The 17,859-nt window shown below is 35.4% G+C and overlaps 3 protein-coding genes across 3 annotated transcripts; 1 reads left to right on the top strand and 2 right to left on the bottom strand.

Annotated features, from left to right (window-relative positions):
- The first annotated feature begins 6,047 nt into the window (after positions 1 to 6,047).
- On the top strand, positions 6,048 to 9,864 carry LOC130748190 (serine carboxypeptidase-like). Its single transcript, XM_057601355.1, has 9 exons — positions 6,048 to 6,432; positions 7,195 to 7,363; positions 7,591 to 7,710; positions 7,890 to 8,033; positions 8,119 to 8,269; positions 8,411 to 8,499; positions 8,594 to 8,852; positions 9,304 to 9,437; positions 9,518 to 9,864. The coding sequence occupies exons 1-9, from the start codon at positions 6,083 to 6,085 to the stop codon at positions 9,638 to 9,640; spliced, it is 1,539 nt and encodes a 512-aa protein (XP_057457338.1). The 5' UTR covers positions 6,048 to 6,082; the 3' UTR covers positions 9,641 to 9,864.
- Positions 9,865 to 10,090: 226 nt separating this feature from the next.
- LOC130748191 (uncharacterized) lies at positions 10,091 to 11,004 on the bottom strand. The gene is made up of 3 exons (XM_057601356.1): positions 10,733 to 11,004; positions 10,536 to 10,656; positions 10,091 to 10,443 (listed from the first exon to the last, which is right to left on the bottom strand). Exons 1-3 carry the CDS (start codon positions 10,913 to 10,915, stop codon positions 10,271 to 10,273), a joined length of 477 nt encoding a protein of 158 aa, XP_057457339.1. The 5' UTR covers positions 10,916 to 11,004; the 3' UTR covers positions 10,091 to 10,270.
- A 1,127-nt stretch (positions 11,005 to 12,131) lies between these two features.
- LOC130748341 (alpha-L-fucosidase 1) lies at positions 12,132 to 15,470 on the bottom strand. Its single transcript, XM_057601529.1, has 3 exons — positions 14,750 to 15,470; positions 13,566 to 13,805; positions 12,132 to 13,031 (listed from the first exon to the last, which is right to left on the bottom strand). The coding sequence occupies exons 1-3, from the start codon at positions 15,358 to 15,360 to the stop codon at positions 12,266 to 12,268; spliced, it is 1,617 nt and encodes a 538-aa protein (XP_057457512.1). The 5' UTR covers positions 15,361 to 15,470; the 3' UTR covers positions 12,132 to 12,265.
- Between the last annotated feature and the right edge of the window lie 2,389 nt (positions 15,471 to 17,859).

Below are 17,859 nucleotides of genomic sequence, written 5' to 3'. Positions count from 1 at the left end.
AATAATAAAAAGTCCAGAAATAACAACATCATCTTCATCTTCATGTTAGATTCAACAAATCTAACCCAAAATTTAACGTCACTTGCCCCAAAACACCCAAAACCTCTACATATTACTCAGAAACCCACCCCACAAACCTCTGCCTTACCCAGATCACCAAGCTTCTCCCCATGCCCAATCGACGAAGCTAAGTGAAACAAGATCGACACAAAAGAAGAAGAGATATGGAGACGGTGGAGGAAGACATGCGGTGGCTGCGGCGAAGCCTCTTCCCCTTCCACGACCATTTCCCCTTCTCCCTCTTCGATCTGGAGACGCACCACCGTTCAAGAGACAACATGGATTTGGCTTTTTCTCTTTCTGGAGGCGCACCACCGCTCCAAAGACAACCTCGATCTGGAGACTCACCTTCATCCACTCTTGATCTGGCTTTCTCTCTCTTCGTGTGTGAAGATGAAGAGGAGGAAGATGAACATGCTCAAAGGCGGAGGAAAAGAGGCCATGTCCGGATCGGCTTGATGCGTTGGTTGTTGGATTGAGAAGAATTTAGGGGAGTTAGGAGCAACGATGGTTGTGGGCTGGAGGTTCTGAACTGAGATGTTAGATATTTGGGATTAGGGTTCAATGTGATTTAATTTTAGTTTTTAATTAATTTGCTTTATTTACTTTGTTTTTTTTGTTTTATTTATTTAATGATGTGTCATTTCTGGTGGTGAAATTAGTAAAAAGGAATCTAGAAAAGAATATTCCGTTAGGAATTGAACAGCAACTAACGGAAGGACCCAATTGTCACGTCTAGATCTTTGGTGGACCAAAATTGCTCGTTTTAAACAAAAGGGACCAAAATTGCACAAGGGGTATACATCAGGGACAAAAACTGCAATTAAGCCTTTTATTTCTATATTTCTTCTCTTAACATTTATTACATCTCATACTTTTTCTTTCTTACTTTTTTTTTTTGTATCTCTCATCATTCAACATCTTTCATCTCAAAGTGAGGTGTGAAAGCAACATTACTCACTATCTTGAGTTTTAATGACCTCAAGTTGGGGACTTTCATCATTTAATTTGTTTCTATTAATTTTGATCAAATTCGAAGTGTTGCTTGGGTTGTCTTGAAATTATAGAGATTTAGGTTAATAGGTGGGTAGGCAGAAAAGATCAAGGCTAGATAATAAATAAATAAAAATTTATATTGATTTGATGTGAAGGATGTGTTACACTTTTCCTCCTCTAACAAAAAAAAAAAAGGATGTGTTACAAAACATAATAATTAACCTTTATTAATACACGTCAAAAAAACCTTTATTAACACTAATACCGAACTCACAATTGTAACTAATTAAAGAAATATGTAAAATGAGATTTTCTTCTTCTTATTTCTTTACTACATAAAAAAGTCTTTACACGAGTCCTTTTATTAATCAGGATGCTTAATTAAGATATTCAATAAGTTAATTAAATTAGTCAGCAGCAACCTAAGTATTAATGGAACATGTGATTCTAGAATTCTTATAAGGACAATTTTATGGTTGGACATGTTATGAACCGGTTTACTCATGAACCATATTTTCAGAGCTACATTTTATGTTTCTTTGGTTAACTGTCTAGAAAAAGAGAAAACACATATATTACAAAATGTAATTACTAGTATTGTTATCTTTAAAAAAATATTTACTCATTTTGTTTGTTTTTATATTTTGCATCTTAAATTGAATTCTTATATTTTTATTTTTTCTTCTCCTAAGGGTATTATTGATGAAATATCAATTAATGCCCTCATAATATTAGAAAAAACAATTAAATGGGAAAATATATAGGACTAATTGTTTTCCCTACGTTGATAGTTAAAGAGAAACGGATGAAGTATAATTTATTACATGTTATTTATAATATTTTCCTTATGTTTTCCGATGCAGCAAAATAAATAGTATTTTCCTTATGTGTTAAAATTAATTTACTTTTTTTTGGTAGAAGTTAAAATTAATTTATTGGAACAATAACTTTAAATTTTAATCAGATTTTTCTTGGTCCTCAGTAAATAAAATTATTCTTGAATATTAAAACAAGCATAATTCCCTAACCTCAAGTCTAGCATGATCAACAAGCATAATTTGTTAGGAAAATAACCAAATATCCTAATCAAATACTCATGTCAGATTAGATTATTAATGAATGGATGGAACCAGTAAACATACCTGACTCTATCAGATATATGTTGGAAGTTGTGTGGGTTGATGATCTTCCACAGACTAATCTCTTCCTTTATGGGTTTTCTCTCTATTGATGGAAATGGAGGAGAAGAGTGACTTTTAAGATTAACCTTGGGGACCAAACCCTTTGTTCTTTATATAAAAATCTAATTAGAGACTCATTAACCTAATTATGTTTACTATTGGGTGTTACACATTACAAAGTCATACTGGTATAGTATATCTATTGAGCTTCTTAATTAGATCACCCTATCAGCCCAATATTTATTATTAGCTTAATATAATTGTTTTAATTTGTAACCCACGGACGTATATATATATATTAGGTTATTAAAATAACCCAACTTAATTCCCTAACCTTATGCTTATAATCGATTCAGTTCTATCTGAATTAACTAGGACCCCAGGTTTAAATGGGAAGTCGATCACTATGTTAACACAAGGCTTACTATTGTTGTGACAGTGATTGATTCGTTACCAATTGACAACAATGCACTAGGGTCCAACAAGGTCACAAGATTAATTAACATCTCTCTCATTCCAAAACTTCTGTTAAGGTACAACCCTTTGGCTGCTCAATTACGGCAACCATTTCCTGCATTTGGTTTGTGATTATGACCCGACAGCTAATATATCTTTGTTTGTTTTCCCCTTGAGTAATGCTACTACAACATCTAAAGCAATAAATACATATATTCCAATGCTACAAATGTAAAAGGAATGTGTTGGATCTGTTGGCATGAATGATTTTCATGTAGCTTCCAAAATATGATATGTTATCAAAAAGAAATGTCGTCAAGAGATTCTTCTCTGTACTTCAATTCAATGTAAGAAGAGAAAAAATAATGAGACAATTATACGAATTGTATTGTGACCATTCATATTATGGCAGGACTAACTCTTTATTTTTTTGCAGAGCTAACTCTTATAACGTAAATTTTTTCCATTCATTAGACCTGAACCTAAGATTTTCATGAAAGAGAATCAGCACACCACCTGAATTAACCATCCATTGCTTGGAATAGGAAAATAAATTAATTACTTTTTTGTTTCTTATACAAGGTTTTTAGCTCATTCGATAATTTGATAGATAGCGATGCATGACTATATAGGTTCTAGAGACATTGAATCATCTTGTACGCCACTCATAACACCTTAACTGAAAATGTATATAAAGATCAATAGGCTAGAGGGAATTTTGTGAAAAAGTTGAGAACAACCTTCGGTTTCCTTTGTTCATATTCTAGTCAAAATTGCGTGTACATGTTCTCAAGGAACCACTATCATACTATCTTACAAGCAACACTTACCAACTCATTTGTAAGCTTCACAAATACAGAACACGGAGATGTGAAGTGTTTTAAAACCAAAAACAGTACATGACAATTACATCTTTGTAAGAATTTTGGACATTAACCTCAAGCCATCTTTAAGATTATATTTTATTTAGTAACAATTGTTGCCAATTTATATAATCTTTTAGGGGCTAGGTGATGATGCCATAATTTAGTATAGGAATTTGGGAACCTCTGGAACGACACTTAATATTTATATTTATCTTGCACCAAATAGAGAAGTTAGCACGGGGGAACATGTAATTACTTGCCAAATGCGAGATTTTGTCTTTCCTTCACTCGATTAAACTCTTGAGTTTTAATTATCGACAACTTGTTATAGTATGTTAAGGAGAATGCTATATGGCACTACTAAGATCCTTCACGAAATGCACAAGTTGGTTATGTGACTACCCTTTCACTTTTTGATTCTGACTTTGTCTCCCTGTTTTTTAATATTAGATTTTACTAAGACCATCAGATTAACTTATGAGTTTCGTCTATAATTTCATCGTGTCAAATAGCTTAATTGCTCAACATAAGATGTGCAAGGTGTGTGCAAACAAGCACTTGCCTCTCCACCTCAGGCAAGGCCAAAGTCGCCACATTTGCACCACATGCGATTCCGATGTCCAATCTGCAAAAAACTTTCGACGCATTTGTGTCGAGTTCTTCTTGTCAAGTTCTCTCAGCCACTTCTAACGTCACCACCTTCAGCATTGTTGTGCCCACAAACGATGGATTCAACATGCATGACGGTCAATGAGCCACAACATAGCTTATCCCCGACAAGAATTCCATATCGAAGCTGGTGAATGTATCGTATGTAAAGTTGAGGGAAATGTTCTACCCATAATTGGATCTAGAATTTGATTACCCAAATTCAATTACCAAAACACATTGTGCACTCATTCCCCTCTCCTCCTCCTCCTTCTCTAGTGAATCATTACAGAAAGATTGAAGCGTCTGAATCTCATATGGAAGTAATTGTGTTAACTGTGTTCTTCAACTAACGCTAACAATGGTATACTGAGCTATGACAAAAATATATGTGATAAATAATAGTGTTCGGAGACACTGTGACAATGAGAGAGAGAGAGAGAAATAAAATTAATGATAATATTGTCATTTTGCAAATTTTTTCTAGTGTATAATAGCGTAGCTCGATCACTAAATAAATTGACCCACAAAAGTCTCTGCCCTCACTTCTCTCTATAATCGCCCTTGCTTACTCATCTCATCACTCACTTTCTCTATAGTACTTCTTTCCCTTTTTGTTTGTCTCCGCCTTTAGATGCCTTTGACGGGCATTTTTCAAAATCAACAAATGATACGGTTCTTGAAAAAGCATGTATTCAAGCTGCAAACATGTGTACAAACCCACCCTAAATTGTTATGAGAAACATTGTTTATTAGTTTGTTAGTCAAAATGAAAAAAGAATGGAGGAATTAATTAAGGGCTTCTTTGATTACCGTTTTTGAAAACTATTTTCTATTTTTAAAAACTGAAAAATAAAAATCTGTTTGTTTTCGAAAATAGTTCTCAATTTCAAATTTTAAAACTAAAATACCAGAACAACTAAAAGATGTTTTCTTTTTTAATTTTTAGTTTTTAGTTTTCAGATTACCAGTTTTTTTCTGAAAAAATTGTTTTCAAAAATTATTTTTAAATACAGTTTTCAGAAATTGCAATCAAACAGTTGTTTCATTCACTTGAAAAGTGCACTGTTCAAACGATGTATTTCAGAACCAGATAGTTCAAAACAATACATCGCTCGACCTTGGAGTGCAAAGATAAGCATACATTTCTCTTTGTCGGGGCGTCCATAAATAACCCTACGACCATAATTATATAATTAAACATGTACACAAATATTCATTTCTTAGCCCCCTCATTATGGTGCTCATGAGTCAATTCTGAAGGTTGGGGAGCGATCAACTCTAACGCTCATAAACACATCAATCTTCATTATTTGTTGATTTATGTTAAGATCGGTCTACACGATGTTAGAACACATAACATCGGATTTTGATCCCCTCATGTCCAAAAACATCACTTCTCTTACCATGAACCCGACATCAGATTCTCACACTCGGAACGGCTCCCTGTGCCAACCTCTGTGAATGTCGTAATTTCATTTGAAAAATAAAAAATGACTGACTTGTAGTAAGATATGGAGCAACTACTTTAATTTTTTTGAACGTAACAACTACTTTTCTTAATCCTAGAGAATTACGTAAAAGTTACTTATAAACGGGATGGATGGAGTATTGAAATTAAAAAGACCACAAAGAGATTTGTAATAAATACAGTAATGTATATTAATCATATAAATGTTACAAATTTGTTTTATGAGAAACAATTTTAGATCAATTCAATAATGATGTAATTTTTTCAAAAAAGCAATGGGAACCGTTAACCCTGTAACACTCAACCTTTTTCCATTACACTTTAGCGACCATAGCAGTTTGCACAGGTAGCAAGCGAGCAATATAAATTCACAGCCATTGCCACGCATTTTGAACACAAAACACATGGCATCATCACCGTCAAGGTTCCTCAACACCATGTCTCTGTCTCTCTTCATGTTGATCTTCCTCTGCTTCATTTCATCATCACCTTCTCTCTGTTCTGCATCTTTTCCCACCACCAATGATGATGATCTTCCCTTTTCTCCAAAACTTGATGCAGAGAAGCTCATAAGAGCGCTCAACCTGTTCCCAAAAGATTCTGTTAACACACTAGAGAATGAACCTCATGTTGTCTCTGGAAACCTTGTGGAGAAAAAGTTAACTTTTCCTAGTCTTGCTGCTTCTGAACCTTCTGTTGAAGACCTTGGCCATCGTGCAGGATACTATAGCCTTCCTCGTTCCAAAGCTGCAAGGTATAGGATGTAAACTTTGGCATGCTTCTTTTAGTTTGAGAATTGGGTTTTCTTAGTTTTTTTCCAGAATGATTGCATCATGTCTGAATTAGAAAGAGTTTGTTTAGTTTGATATTGCTCAACTAAGTTAGGTGGGAAAAGTAAAGTGCCAAGAACAGAGATAATTTGGTTAAAAGCATGGGTAAGTAGATGAAACATAAGTCAGATATCATGCCACCTATAATTGAAGACATGTCATATGAATAAATGTGCAAGTAAAGATTCTTTATATGATTAAAGTCAAATAATTGTTTCCACCCCTTTTTTCTGTTTTCAAAAAAAGCTGCTATTGGAATCTTGATTTACTCAATTTAAAATGAACTAGATTTGAATTTCAAGTGACTGCAGAGTAATCTTAAAGAGTAATAAAAAAATCCTACAACTAAATTTATGATTGCTTTCCAATGACATAAAACAAAACCATTTTTTTTCAAACCATTTGTGAGAGTTGGATTTCTATTCAAAGTACTTTTAAACTCTGAATAGAAATCCAAACACTCTATGACATGTTTGATTGACTCAACACACATGCATGCTATCATAGCTGATGATATAAGTTCACATGGTTATATCATTCTTCTTGAATCTCAAAGAGCCTAGATTTCCTATTCCATGGGTTAGGTTGCTTATATTAACAATTTGAACTTTATCTTTTTGTAAATGATTGAGCACTATTATGTGGTCATTCTTGTATTGAATAATCTTTCTCTCCATCATTTGCAGGTTGTTCTACTTTTTCTTTGAATCTAGGAACAGTAAGGATGACCCTGTTGTCATCTGGTTGACTGGAGGACCAGGATGCAGCAGTGAGCTAGCTATGTTTTATGAAAATGGTCCTTTTCATTTTGCCAAGAACTTGTCTCTCGTATGGAATGAATATGGATGGGACAAGGTAATGCTAGCAAGCAATTTTCAATATCTTTTTTGCATTAATGTTTTAAGCATATAACCATCCTAGAAAAAATGCTAGCAAATTTTCTCTATTTTGCCCTGCTCATTTAATGAAGTGATATTATGTATATGACTGCCCTCACTCATACTATAGACTATGACTGGCTCACATAATCAAGTTGCTGCACTAAATTTGTTATCTTATGGGAATCAATACTCGTTTTGCAGGCTTCAAATATTCTGTTTGTAGACCAGCCCACTGGGACAGGTTTCAGCTACACTACTGATGAGAGTGACATTCGCCATGATGAAGAAGGTGTTAGCAATGATTTGTATGACTTTTTGCAGGTAATATGTTATGAAAAGTGGTCAAAGAATATAATTTCATAGTAAAATTAAAACAAATAATTCATGTATTGAATTACAAATTGAAAAATGCAAGATGGTCTGCATACTATCTAAATTACAAATTGTATGTTAAACTGTCGTGCACTCATAAGATCTGCTAAATTTTACATCAATGACAGGCATTTTTCAAAGAGCACTCTCAGTTCACCAAGAATGACTTTTTTATTACTGGAGAGTCATACGCTGGACACTACATTCCAGCTCTTGCATCCAGAGTTCACCAAGGAAACAAAGCAAAAGAAGGAACCCACATAAATCTGAAGGTCTTAACTCTTACACTATCACATAATACATATTATAACTAAGAAAGGTGAATTAATTGGCCTTCATTGTATTGATTATGAACAGGGTTTTGCTATTGGTAATGGGTTAACCAATCCTGAAATTCAGTACAAGGCATATACAGACTATGCATTAGACATGGGACTAATTAACAAGACTGATTATGACAGAATCAACAAGTTGATCCCACCATGTGAGCAGGCCATAAAAACTTGTGGTATAACATCCTGACTTCTTTTCCCTTTTTCACTCATCCTTATAAAAGAAAAACACATGGGAGAAAACTTTACCAACTTGATACTCAAGCCACATGTTATTTTTGTTCAATCACATTCTTAATTTGTATTTGATTTGTCAGGCACTAATGGTGGAGACACATGCGTATCTGCATTATATTCTTGCAATCGCATTTTCAACTCGATCTTGTCCATTGCTGGAAACATTAATGTAAGATATGAAAATAAGAACAGTATTATGTCAAAGATTATATGCGAAAATAATGTAGTTCGATTTCACTTGCACATTGTCATCCGAATTGCAGTACTACGACATTAGAAAGAAATGTGAGGGAAGTTTGTGTTATGACTTTTCCAACATGGAGACATTCTTAAACAAGAAGGAAGTGAGGAATGCTTTAGGTGTTGGGGAGATGGACTTTGTTTCATGCAGCAGCACAGTGTATTCCGCCATGATGCAGGACTGGATGAGAAATCTGGAAGTAGGTATTCCTACTCTTCTTGAGGATGGAATCAAGGTGCTTGTGTATGCTGGAGAAGAAGATCTCATATGCAATTGGCTAGGTAAGCTTGAATAGTTCAAATAAAAATTTGCTTGTGTTCAAAAAAAGTAAAATTGGTCAATTAGCATTCTTAGCGCATGTTTATAAATCCTTCGACAAGTCATTCTTAAGTCATAACCAATTCTTTGAGTAGCTTCTAGATTTCAGAACTGATTTGGAAAAAGAAGCTGGTCCAAATATGCTTGAATGTTTGGAAACTTGTTTGAAAACCACGAAACCGAAATCATGGTGGACAGAAGTGAAAGCTAAGTTGCTTCTGTCGCTTCACCGTGGTTTTTGAATGAGTTTTCAAACATACACAAGTGTATTTGTTGGAATGGTATGACACAAAAGCCAATGCACTTATATTCAAAAGCTACACTTTTAGCTTCTTGCTAGAATTGATTTTGGAACCTCAATTGACTTCTAAAATCTAAATCAAAAACACTAGTAATGTGCCTCTCATTGGGCAGGGAATTCAAGGTGGGTTGATGCCATGGAGTGGTCAGGTCAGAAAGATTTTGGGGCATCTCCAATAGTCCCATTTTTGGTTGATGGTGAAAAAGCAGGAGAGCTGAAAACCCATGGACCTCTTGCTTTCCTCAAGGTTAGTGTTCATGGGTGCATTTTCTTCAGCATGACAGTGTTAATTCATTTTTGGACTAACTTTTTATTTTCTTGAAACAGGTGAAGGAGGCTGGTCACATGGTCCCTATGGATCAACCAAAAGCTGCACTTGAGATGCTAAAAAGCTGGATGCAAGGGAAACTGACAATTAAAAAGGGTGGAGAGAATGTCTCTCCTAAATGATGTACTGAGCAAAGCCAATATCATCCTCCAGTTGAATAGATAGTGATAACATAAAACTGTGCACTGGAGGATTTGGAGCAAATCATGTATCCTTGTTATTAAATCTTACACAACCTTGTAATTTTTTTTAATTTTATTCAAGCAAATTTCAATTCTTGAATAAAAATATTGAACATTATGCCATGACTCCCAGTAAATGACAAGGGCTTGTTGCTTCTTTGTTATGTTAGTTATATATCAACAGTAAAAATTGATCTAAAAAATCAGTGAGAAGAGGAAATTTCAAAGTAGGGACATTAAATTGAAAACAAATTAAATCAAGTTAAATCCTCCCTACTACTAAGAGAAATGAACCGTATATTTTGTTCCCAAACTCATGAAATAAGGCACCAAGGGAATGCATGGTTTGTATAAGTGCAAAGAGGAAAGGTGTAAAATAAAGCAAACACATTGTGAAAAAATAACCAACAGCAAGTGATTTTTTTCTGTTGTGTTGTATCAATAGAAAGTGATTTTTTTTCCAAATTCTCTCACTTTTCCAGTTTACACCAAGCAAGCAAATTTCAAACTATCAAAACATACAACTATAAAAAACATAAACAAAACAAAGTAGGTGTTGATGATTACTGATTAGGAACCATGTTGTGATCCATAGCATTCCCTCAAAACCTGAATTACTGGACGAAACACAGAGCTGAGGGGAACAGCAGAAGCAAGCCTTGTATGCTGTGCATTGCCACTCACTGATTTGGAAAACGTCACAGTGAACATCTCTCCCTCCAGAATCTCATTCACAGTGACCCCTGTTTGTGAAAAATTCCCAATTACATTTCACAACAATTGAGCATGACCCAGATGAACAAATCAAAATAAAAAGGAAGAAAATTGAAATTACCAGAAAAAGGGTGAAGCTTGGCGAAGTTGAAGAACTCATCGGCAGAGCAACCAAAGAGAACCCTAGCAACCCTATCGAAGCAAATCACTGTAACTACCTTGGTGTCTGTTGCAATTGACATCTGCAAAATCAAACAAACAACGTTATTGATTGTTCTTGATTGTTGATTTGGACAAGAAAGGTGGGAAAACACAGACAAGGATTCGGAAGAGTCGTTTGGAGGAGGCATTGTTGTTGTTTTTGCTGCAGAAGTTGCAGAGGAGATTGGGAGAGGGAAGAGTCTTTTCACAAATGGAGCAGACTCTGTAGTACATGTCTCTGTGGTCTATGCTTAGGATGGTGCATGGTATAGCCCCTTCTCTTCTTGCTCCTCCTTCCATTGCTACTCACCTCACCAACAATCCTTCTCTATGTTGAGGATGAGAGAGGTTTTACTTTATATTCAGATTTCCCTCCAAAAAATGATTATATTTATTTGACAATATTTTATTATTTTTTCAAAATAAGTTAATAAAGATAAATGGCAATACAACATCTAGACATTTTTTATTGGTTTGTTGAATTGCTTTTGCAATATCGAGTGAGAAGAACCATTATGGACGGCAAAACTTTCCCTACCAAGTATTTAATGTAGTTCCACGTTTTGATATTTCATAATATAATATTTGTACCAAAAAAAAAAATTGAAAAGAAATTTTCCCACTATTAAGGTTTTTTTATAAATGTAGTTTATTTTATGTCATAATGTGAATTAAGAGTGGGAACACTAAGGATTATTTAAAGAATACTAATTATAAAATATTAAAACTAAAGAAAAATTAAATTATCAATATGTTGTAGTGTTATTAAATATTGCTATTAATTTTATAACAAGCAGCATTTTTGTTAATCTTTTGACGAGCGTAAAAACATTCAGGAAACTATGACAGATGATTTTTTCGAAATTCAAACTTATGTCTTCATTCCTACAAAAGATCTAGTTTACCTACAACCAACATCTTGTTGATTAACAAGGTAGCATTTAAGTTCAACAAATATAATAATGGTTTAAATATATATAAGTTCAATTGAATGATCAAAATGGAGACTGAAAATAAATTGAAAAAGAATAAGAATGAAAAAAAATTGGATTGCATTTATATAAACTAACTTCGTTTCTAATTTAAATTTTATAATTATATTTGCAATTTTATTATTTTAGGATTTATTAATAAACATGATAAAAACCATTGTAGGAATTTAAGGTCAGATTAATTTCACAAAATATTTGTTTTCATTTTCATTTTTATTTAAAGTGTGTCACGTTAATTTTATTTTATTTACTCTCTTTCAAAAAAAAAATATTTTATTTACTATTTTCAAAATTTTCCTTTATTATTTTAACAATTTCTTCTACAAAACTTTAAAAACATAAATAAATGAAGAGAGAATAATATTTTGTAATTAAAGTTAAAAGTTTGACATGATGTTCACCTTTCCTCCTAATCAAGAGAGATATCTATTAACAAAGAAAAGTAAGGACTTGAGGGAAATCAACCACTCACATGATGTTCATCATTTGTATAAGATACAGAAGGGGGGAAAAAGAGCAGAAGATACAAATTCATAATATAATAGATCACTCTTCTGATTATGTCCACATTTGAGGAATTAGAAAGAATTGAATGTGAATTTTCTATGAAAAATATTTCAAATTTACACTCACAAACAAACAAATGGTCTGTAAAACTTTACACAGTAGCACTTTGGGAATCATTGTTCGTGGTGCTGCGAAGAACCTGACTTCCATTGAAGTATGCTACTGGTTTTTCTTCAGGCAAATCGCTCAAAACCGTAAAGGGATCAATGTAGATTCCTAAGTATGATATCAATGGGTCTGCACGGGACTTGTCAACAATTAGTTTCAAAAACTGAGATTTTATTTTTGGAAACAGCAACAGCCTCTGATATCCAATTGTGGTGCCTTTTACAACTCTCTTCCACACACCATCTTGGTGCAAAGCCTCGAGGTGAAACTCAATCACCCTCTGTCCCATGTGAATAGGTTCTTGTACTTGCAGAACATTAAAGGACACTAGTTCTTGAAGATTTATGTACAATATCCACTTAGATTGGCACTCTTCAGGAGCCCAGTAAGAGTGTAAACCTTCCTCAAGAACACTGTAGGGACTAAATTGAGAATTTTGAATTCCTCCTCGTGTGCTGCTGGCATTAAGCCAAGCATTTAGAGCCAAATTGTTGGAAAATATGGAGCTACGAAGTTCACTGAACTCTCGAAGCACTTGGATATCCTCAGGTGAAATAAGGCCTGAGGTGTTTGGGGGCACATTCAGTAACAGCTTACAGTTTCGACCGACCGACTTATAGTACAAGTCAAGTAGAGTCCTTGCAGACTTTGGAGATTCTGAAGCATGCCAAAACCAACCAGGTCTGATAGAGACATCACACAGAGCAGGTGCCCAATCAGGACCAAGCGGGTCTCCTTGTTGTTGGTATCTGTTAGATGCCCAAAATTTTGATAAGTATCTGCCTTAATCTGAATAAAAATAAGAGAATCTCTGACTGTGCAACCTCTGCTGGTACATATGGGAAACTATCACGTTAGGTCTGGAGAGAGATCAGACCTATTATATAATCTAATAGGGAGAGCAGATGCAAGCTTTTTTCACATGCCACTTTGAGAGCATTTCTACTTATCTATATGTTCATCTTCCTCCTGAGTTTCAAGGCTTGACATGAAAATATGCAGAAAACAACTAATGACTGAAATTTACATCCTTCAACTTCATTTTGATTTCATTAAATTCTCAGAATCAGAATGAACTTAATCCTTTAATACCAATAGATGAACCATAAAAGAACCGATTCCATGACTTTCTGAATTGTTTTATAAAAATGAATTAATTATATGATGCTGACTGACAAGAAAACAAATCTTTGAATCAGACATGGTTTGAAACAAGGACATAATCATCCATGCTATCTGAAAGTGAAGAATATATTCGAGTGTCAGTATGAAAGGGAACTCACTCGGGATCAACAGGGCCACCAATTTTACTGAGACTCCTGTTGAAAGAAGACCAAGAAGTGGAGCCACCAATACCAGCTTCATTCCCGACCCACCGTACGTCAGGACCCGAATCACCAAAAATGGTGGACCCTGGTTGGAGCTGGTGAATAAGAGAAAACCAACTTTGAAAGAGATAATCCATGTCCTTCTCCCCTTCTCCTTTTGCCCCATCCAGAAAAACGTCCTTTATCTCTCCATACCTGGTTTGAATGCACAAATTATTAAACCCATGAATGAAATGCTTATTAGCATCAAAGAAACAGAAATTTTGCAGGATCACAGGAAAGACAAGAACTCAACTAGGCCAACCAAACCAGTCAACAATATCAACTCCATGATGGTAAGGATCAAGAATAGTCTAAGGAAGAAGGCTCCTTTAAAGCATGTGTAGTCCTAAAATAGAGCAAGATTACATACACTTGAGATAAAACTAATGATGCATACATCTCTGTTTAAGAGTTATGCATGGTGACTAAGGTATGTTTGCTTTAACATCCAACCATATTCAACTTCAACCCTTCAAAATTCTTTCTTTCACATTTTGTACTTGGGAAAGTGGGATATCACTTTCCAAAGCAAAATGAATGTCCTTTCAATCTAAACGAAACATGCTCTAAGGTATAAATTACAGGCTTGTAATATAAATACATATCTTAGAAAATTATACTACTTTAAGTTGAAAGATAAACAATTAACTAATCACATAAGCACATAACTAAGTTAACAGACACCATAAGCATAACAAACTTGTTGAGTATGGCTCATGGGTACGGTCCAGGGGTATTGTTGTAACCTGGAACGTTATTATCTCTATATAATGCTAGTAACACTGTAACCTATTACTTAGCCTAATAAATAAAAAAGAACTATAGTTGCTATGTAGTCGCAGACGTAGGCACACAAACCTCGTGTATTTTTTTTCTATTGTTTGCTATTGTGTGTTTCTCTATTACTTCTATACTGGTTGCTGTCCTAACAAAACTAACTAACTAACCAACTAACTAACTAACTTACCTAATCGATATAATAAGGTGAAAACTAAGAACTCATCAAATCAAATCAAATCATATTCAGTGAGTCACTGGACAAAACCCAATTTGAATTTCTATTTCAAGCACAACATTGAAAGATCAACCACAATCACCTTGTGAGCAGCTCAGTCATTTGCCCCAAGTAGAACTCATTATACCGGAGAGTATCACCGTACGACGGGTCGTGGCGGTCCCACGGCGAAAGGTAAACACCAAGGCCAACACCGGCGTCCCTGGCGGCGGCGGCGAGCTCACCAAGAACATCGCCGGTGCCATTCCTCCATTTACTGGAACGCACAGAATAATCGGTGTAATCAGAGGGCCACAAGCAGAAACCATCGTGGTGTTTGGCAGTGAGAAGAACCCGAGAAAACCCAGATTCTTTGGCAACCCTGATCCACTGGGAAGCGTCGAGCTTGGTGGGGTTGAAGATGGTGGGGTGGACGCGGCCGGAGCCCCACTCTGCGTCGGTGAAGGTGTTGGTGCCGAAGTGGAAGAAGAGGGCCATGTTTCCCTGTTGCCATTGGAGCTGGAACGCGGTGGGGAGAGGCAAGATTGGAAGTGGTGGTGGTGGTTTCAGCTTCAGGGTTGATGCTGACACCCAAGATGAACAGAGACTTAGAAGGAGAATTCGGATTGGAAAAATGGGTAGTGAACAAGTTTGGATTTTGGAACTGGGATTCTGAGTTTTGATGGAGAATCTTCGTCTCTCGTTTGTGTTCATCTTGGGCTTTGACTTTTCTCGAGTGGAGTGGAACTCTGCAAGTGAGTGGTAGTAATGTAGACTAAAGAGTTGTGGTGTAATAATGGGAATACCACCAATACGTGTTTGGAGATCCAAACTTTGGATGTGTGTTATTCAATGGAATTTGACTTGGATAAAATTTTGGTACCTTCTACTAAAAGGGTAAGGTTTTCGTTCTATTCCGAGAGTGTTTTACGATAATCTGATCTTAGAATCTCACGATCTTACAATCTTAAGTATTTTACGATTTGGATTTCACATTTTTATTAAATGCAATGTTGTTAGAATCAAGATCCTACTGAGTTGAGGAGAGGGGGTGCAGTGTCTAGGACTGGAAGGGTTTGAAGGTTGTCCGAGCACGTAGTTGAGTCTGGGAGGGGACTCTATAAAGGTACTCTGATGCCTAATTAAGTTATTTAAGGGTCATAGTTGAGAAATCTCTAAGTGTTAGAATGTTGAATACCTGCAAGAGAGCCTTATATACCTGTCCGAGGAGCTAGGGTATCTCCAGGTGAAGCCATGAGTGCCTAGGCTTTGGGCACTCATCTGTCATTGGATCCTCCTAGAGTTCATGTTATCTTCAAAGATTTGACGGTTAGGGGTTTCTAGTTAGTAGGAACTAAACCTCGAGCCTTGTTCCTAGCCCCCTACAACTAATGCTTAGGGTCAGCGATGGGATGACTGAGGTGATTCGGATCTTACCTCTAGCTAGAGACAGTCATACCTGTGAGCAGCTCAGTCAAAAATACGCCTTTCTTTATTGCGCCAACAACACCGCATTGCTTTAACATTGTGCATGGGTAAAAAGCGAGTTGTAATAAGACATACGCACAATTATTTGCTGGTTGGTGAACTTGAAAGTAATAAGTTTTTTTTACAATTGAAAATTGACTTTTTGTCCAATGTTTTAAACTCTTATTTAGAAAAAATAATAATTAGATATTTTGAAATTGAGTAAATTATATTAAGCAACAACACAAGTTACAACGACCTGAATATCATCATAAACAAAGAAAATAGCTCCATTAGAACTTCCTTAATCCAAGCAAAAAAACCATGTAAAAATGAAAGTTTGGTCAAACCATCTGCCACAGAGTTATCAAAATAACGAACAAAAGAAAAATCCACAAAATCAAAAAATAAAGCTATGAACGACTGCTAGAAAGTTTCTTCCAAACCTCAAATATAAGCATGCAATAAGTTTCGAAATAAACTCGCTAAAAACAAAGATCAAAAGCCAGGAGAGAAACCACCCACGGTGGATTAGTTGAATTGAAAGTGAAACTCATATTTTTAGTATACATCACATGAATTTTAACGAATTAATGTAAAAGTGTTGAAATATGAGTGATGAAATAAGAGTGTTAAAATAATTGTTAGTAGCAATTATTAATGTTTTCTTTAAACTTCTTTTGATTCCTACAAAAAAATTAAACACACTCAATAAATTAAACTGAGTCAAATAGTCACTCAAGTTAAGCATAGATACATGAACCCATGAAGGAACTTGAACAAAATCTTTTAGAAAAATTAGTTCAATTATATTTTTTATCCTATAATATAGAAAATATTTGAATTGATTTTATTTGGTTTGGGTCCAAATAAAAAAAGTCCAAACGAAAATGAAGGAAACTGAGGGGGTGGCCGCCCAAGGAGCCCTAGATCTGGACAACTCGAAGAGAGAATGCAGAGAGAGAGAAACTACTTTGCCAAACTTATCTCTTATGTGTGTGTCAATATATATATATATATATATATATGTGTGTGCATATCAGGTGAGAGGAGTGGTTTACGGTGAGAGATGAGAACATTAAATAACTGCCATTAGATTCACATTTACGATTCAGATTTACATCTCACTCTGAGAGTGCACGCGGACCCTATTTCACCCAAACCACTTTTCTTTTTTCTCTTTCTCCCCGTCAAAATTCTTTTCATATGCTTGATCTTCTCTCACCACTGACCACTGTCATTAATCATCTTCTTCGCTGGCGATGCCACACAATTCGACTTCGCCACCATAACTGTAAGCACCCTCAAGCTCCTCGGGGATGCCCACCTCACCAGCAACAACACCATCAACCACACCAGCAACCCCACCGTCCCCAATTCCGCCGCCGGCAGGGCCCTCTACTCCACTACTTAGAGTTGTCAATATGGGCCAGCCCGGCCCATATGTGTCAGCCCGTATGGGTTGGGTTGAAAACGGGTTCGATTGTGTCAACCCGGGGTCTTAACGAATCAGGAAAATATGAGCCCAACCCGGCTCGCTACGAGCTCGCGGGTTGGCGGGCTAGCTCGCGGGTTGAGTGAAATAAATAAAAAAAATAGAGAAATTGGATTAGAAAATGTTTAAAATGTTATAAAAAAAATAATTTCAAAAAAATACTTACAGAAATTGGTACCAACTCATAAGAAAGAGGTTTATTAACGCAATTACTTTTATCTCACATTTGAAATATAGAAAAAGAATTTAGT

The sequence above is a fragment of the Lotus japonicus genome, chromosome 3, assembly GCF_012489685.1.
Source record: "Lotus japonicus ecotype B-129 chromosome 3, LjGifu_v1.2".
NCBI lineage: Eukaryota > Viridiplantae > Streptophyta > Magnoliopsida > Fabales > Fabaceae > Lotus > Lotus japonicus.
Note: the sequence above shows the minus strand (reverse complement) of the source record. Positions and strands in the feature narration are given on the sequence as shown.

Bases quoted from the DNA above. Each gene is read 5' to 3' on its own strand.
- LOC130748190 (XM_057601355.1), top strand. From the start codon at position 6,083: ATGGCATCATCACCGTCAAGGTTCCTCAACACCATGTCTCTGTCTCTC. The intron at 7,364-7,590 runs GTAATGCTAGCA...CTCGTTTTGCAG, and splicing joins ATGAATATGGATGGGACAAG to GCTTCAAATATTCTGTTTGT. The intron at 8,853-9,303 runs GTAAGCTTGAAT...CTCATTGGGCAG, and splicing joins TCTCATATGCAATTGGCTAG to GGAATTCAAGGTGGGTTGAT.
- LOC130748341 (XM_057601529.1), bottom strand. From the start codon at position 15,360: ATGAACACAAACGAGAGACGAAGATTCTCCATCAAAACTCAGAATCCC. The intron at 13,806-14,749 runs GTGATTGTGGTT...CATTCAAACCAG, and splicing joins ATGACTGAGCTGCTCACAAG to GTATGGAGAGATAAAGGACG. The intron at 13,032-13,565 runs GTGAGTTCCCTT...GGCATCTAACAG, and splicing joins GGTGGCCCTGTTGATCCCGA to ATACCAACAACAAGGAGACC.
- LOC130748191 (XM_057601356.1), bottom strand. From the start codon at position 10,915: ATGGAAGGAGGAGCAAGAAGAGAAGGGGCTATACCATGCACCATCCTA. The intron at 10,657-10,732 runs GTCTGTGTTTTC...TTGATTTTGCAG, and splicing joins AACGACTCTTCCGAATCCTT to ATGTCAATTGCAACAGACAC. The intron at 10,444-10,535 runs GTAATTTCAATT...TTTCACAAACAG, and splicing joins CAAGCTTCACCCTTTTTCTG to GGGTCACTGTGAATGAGATT.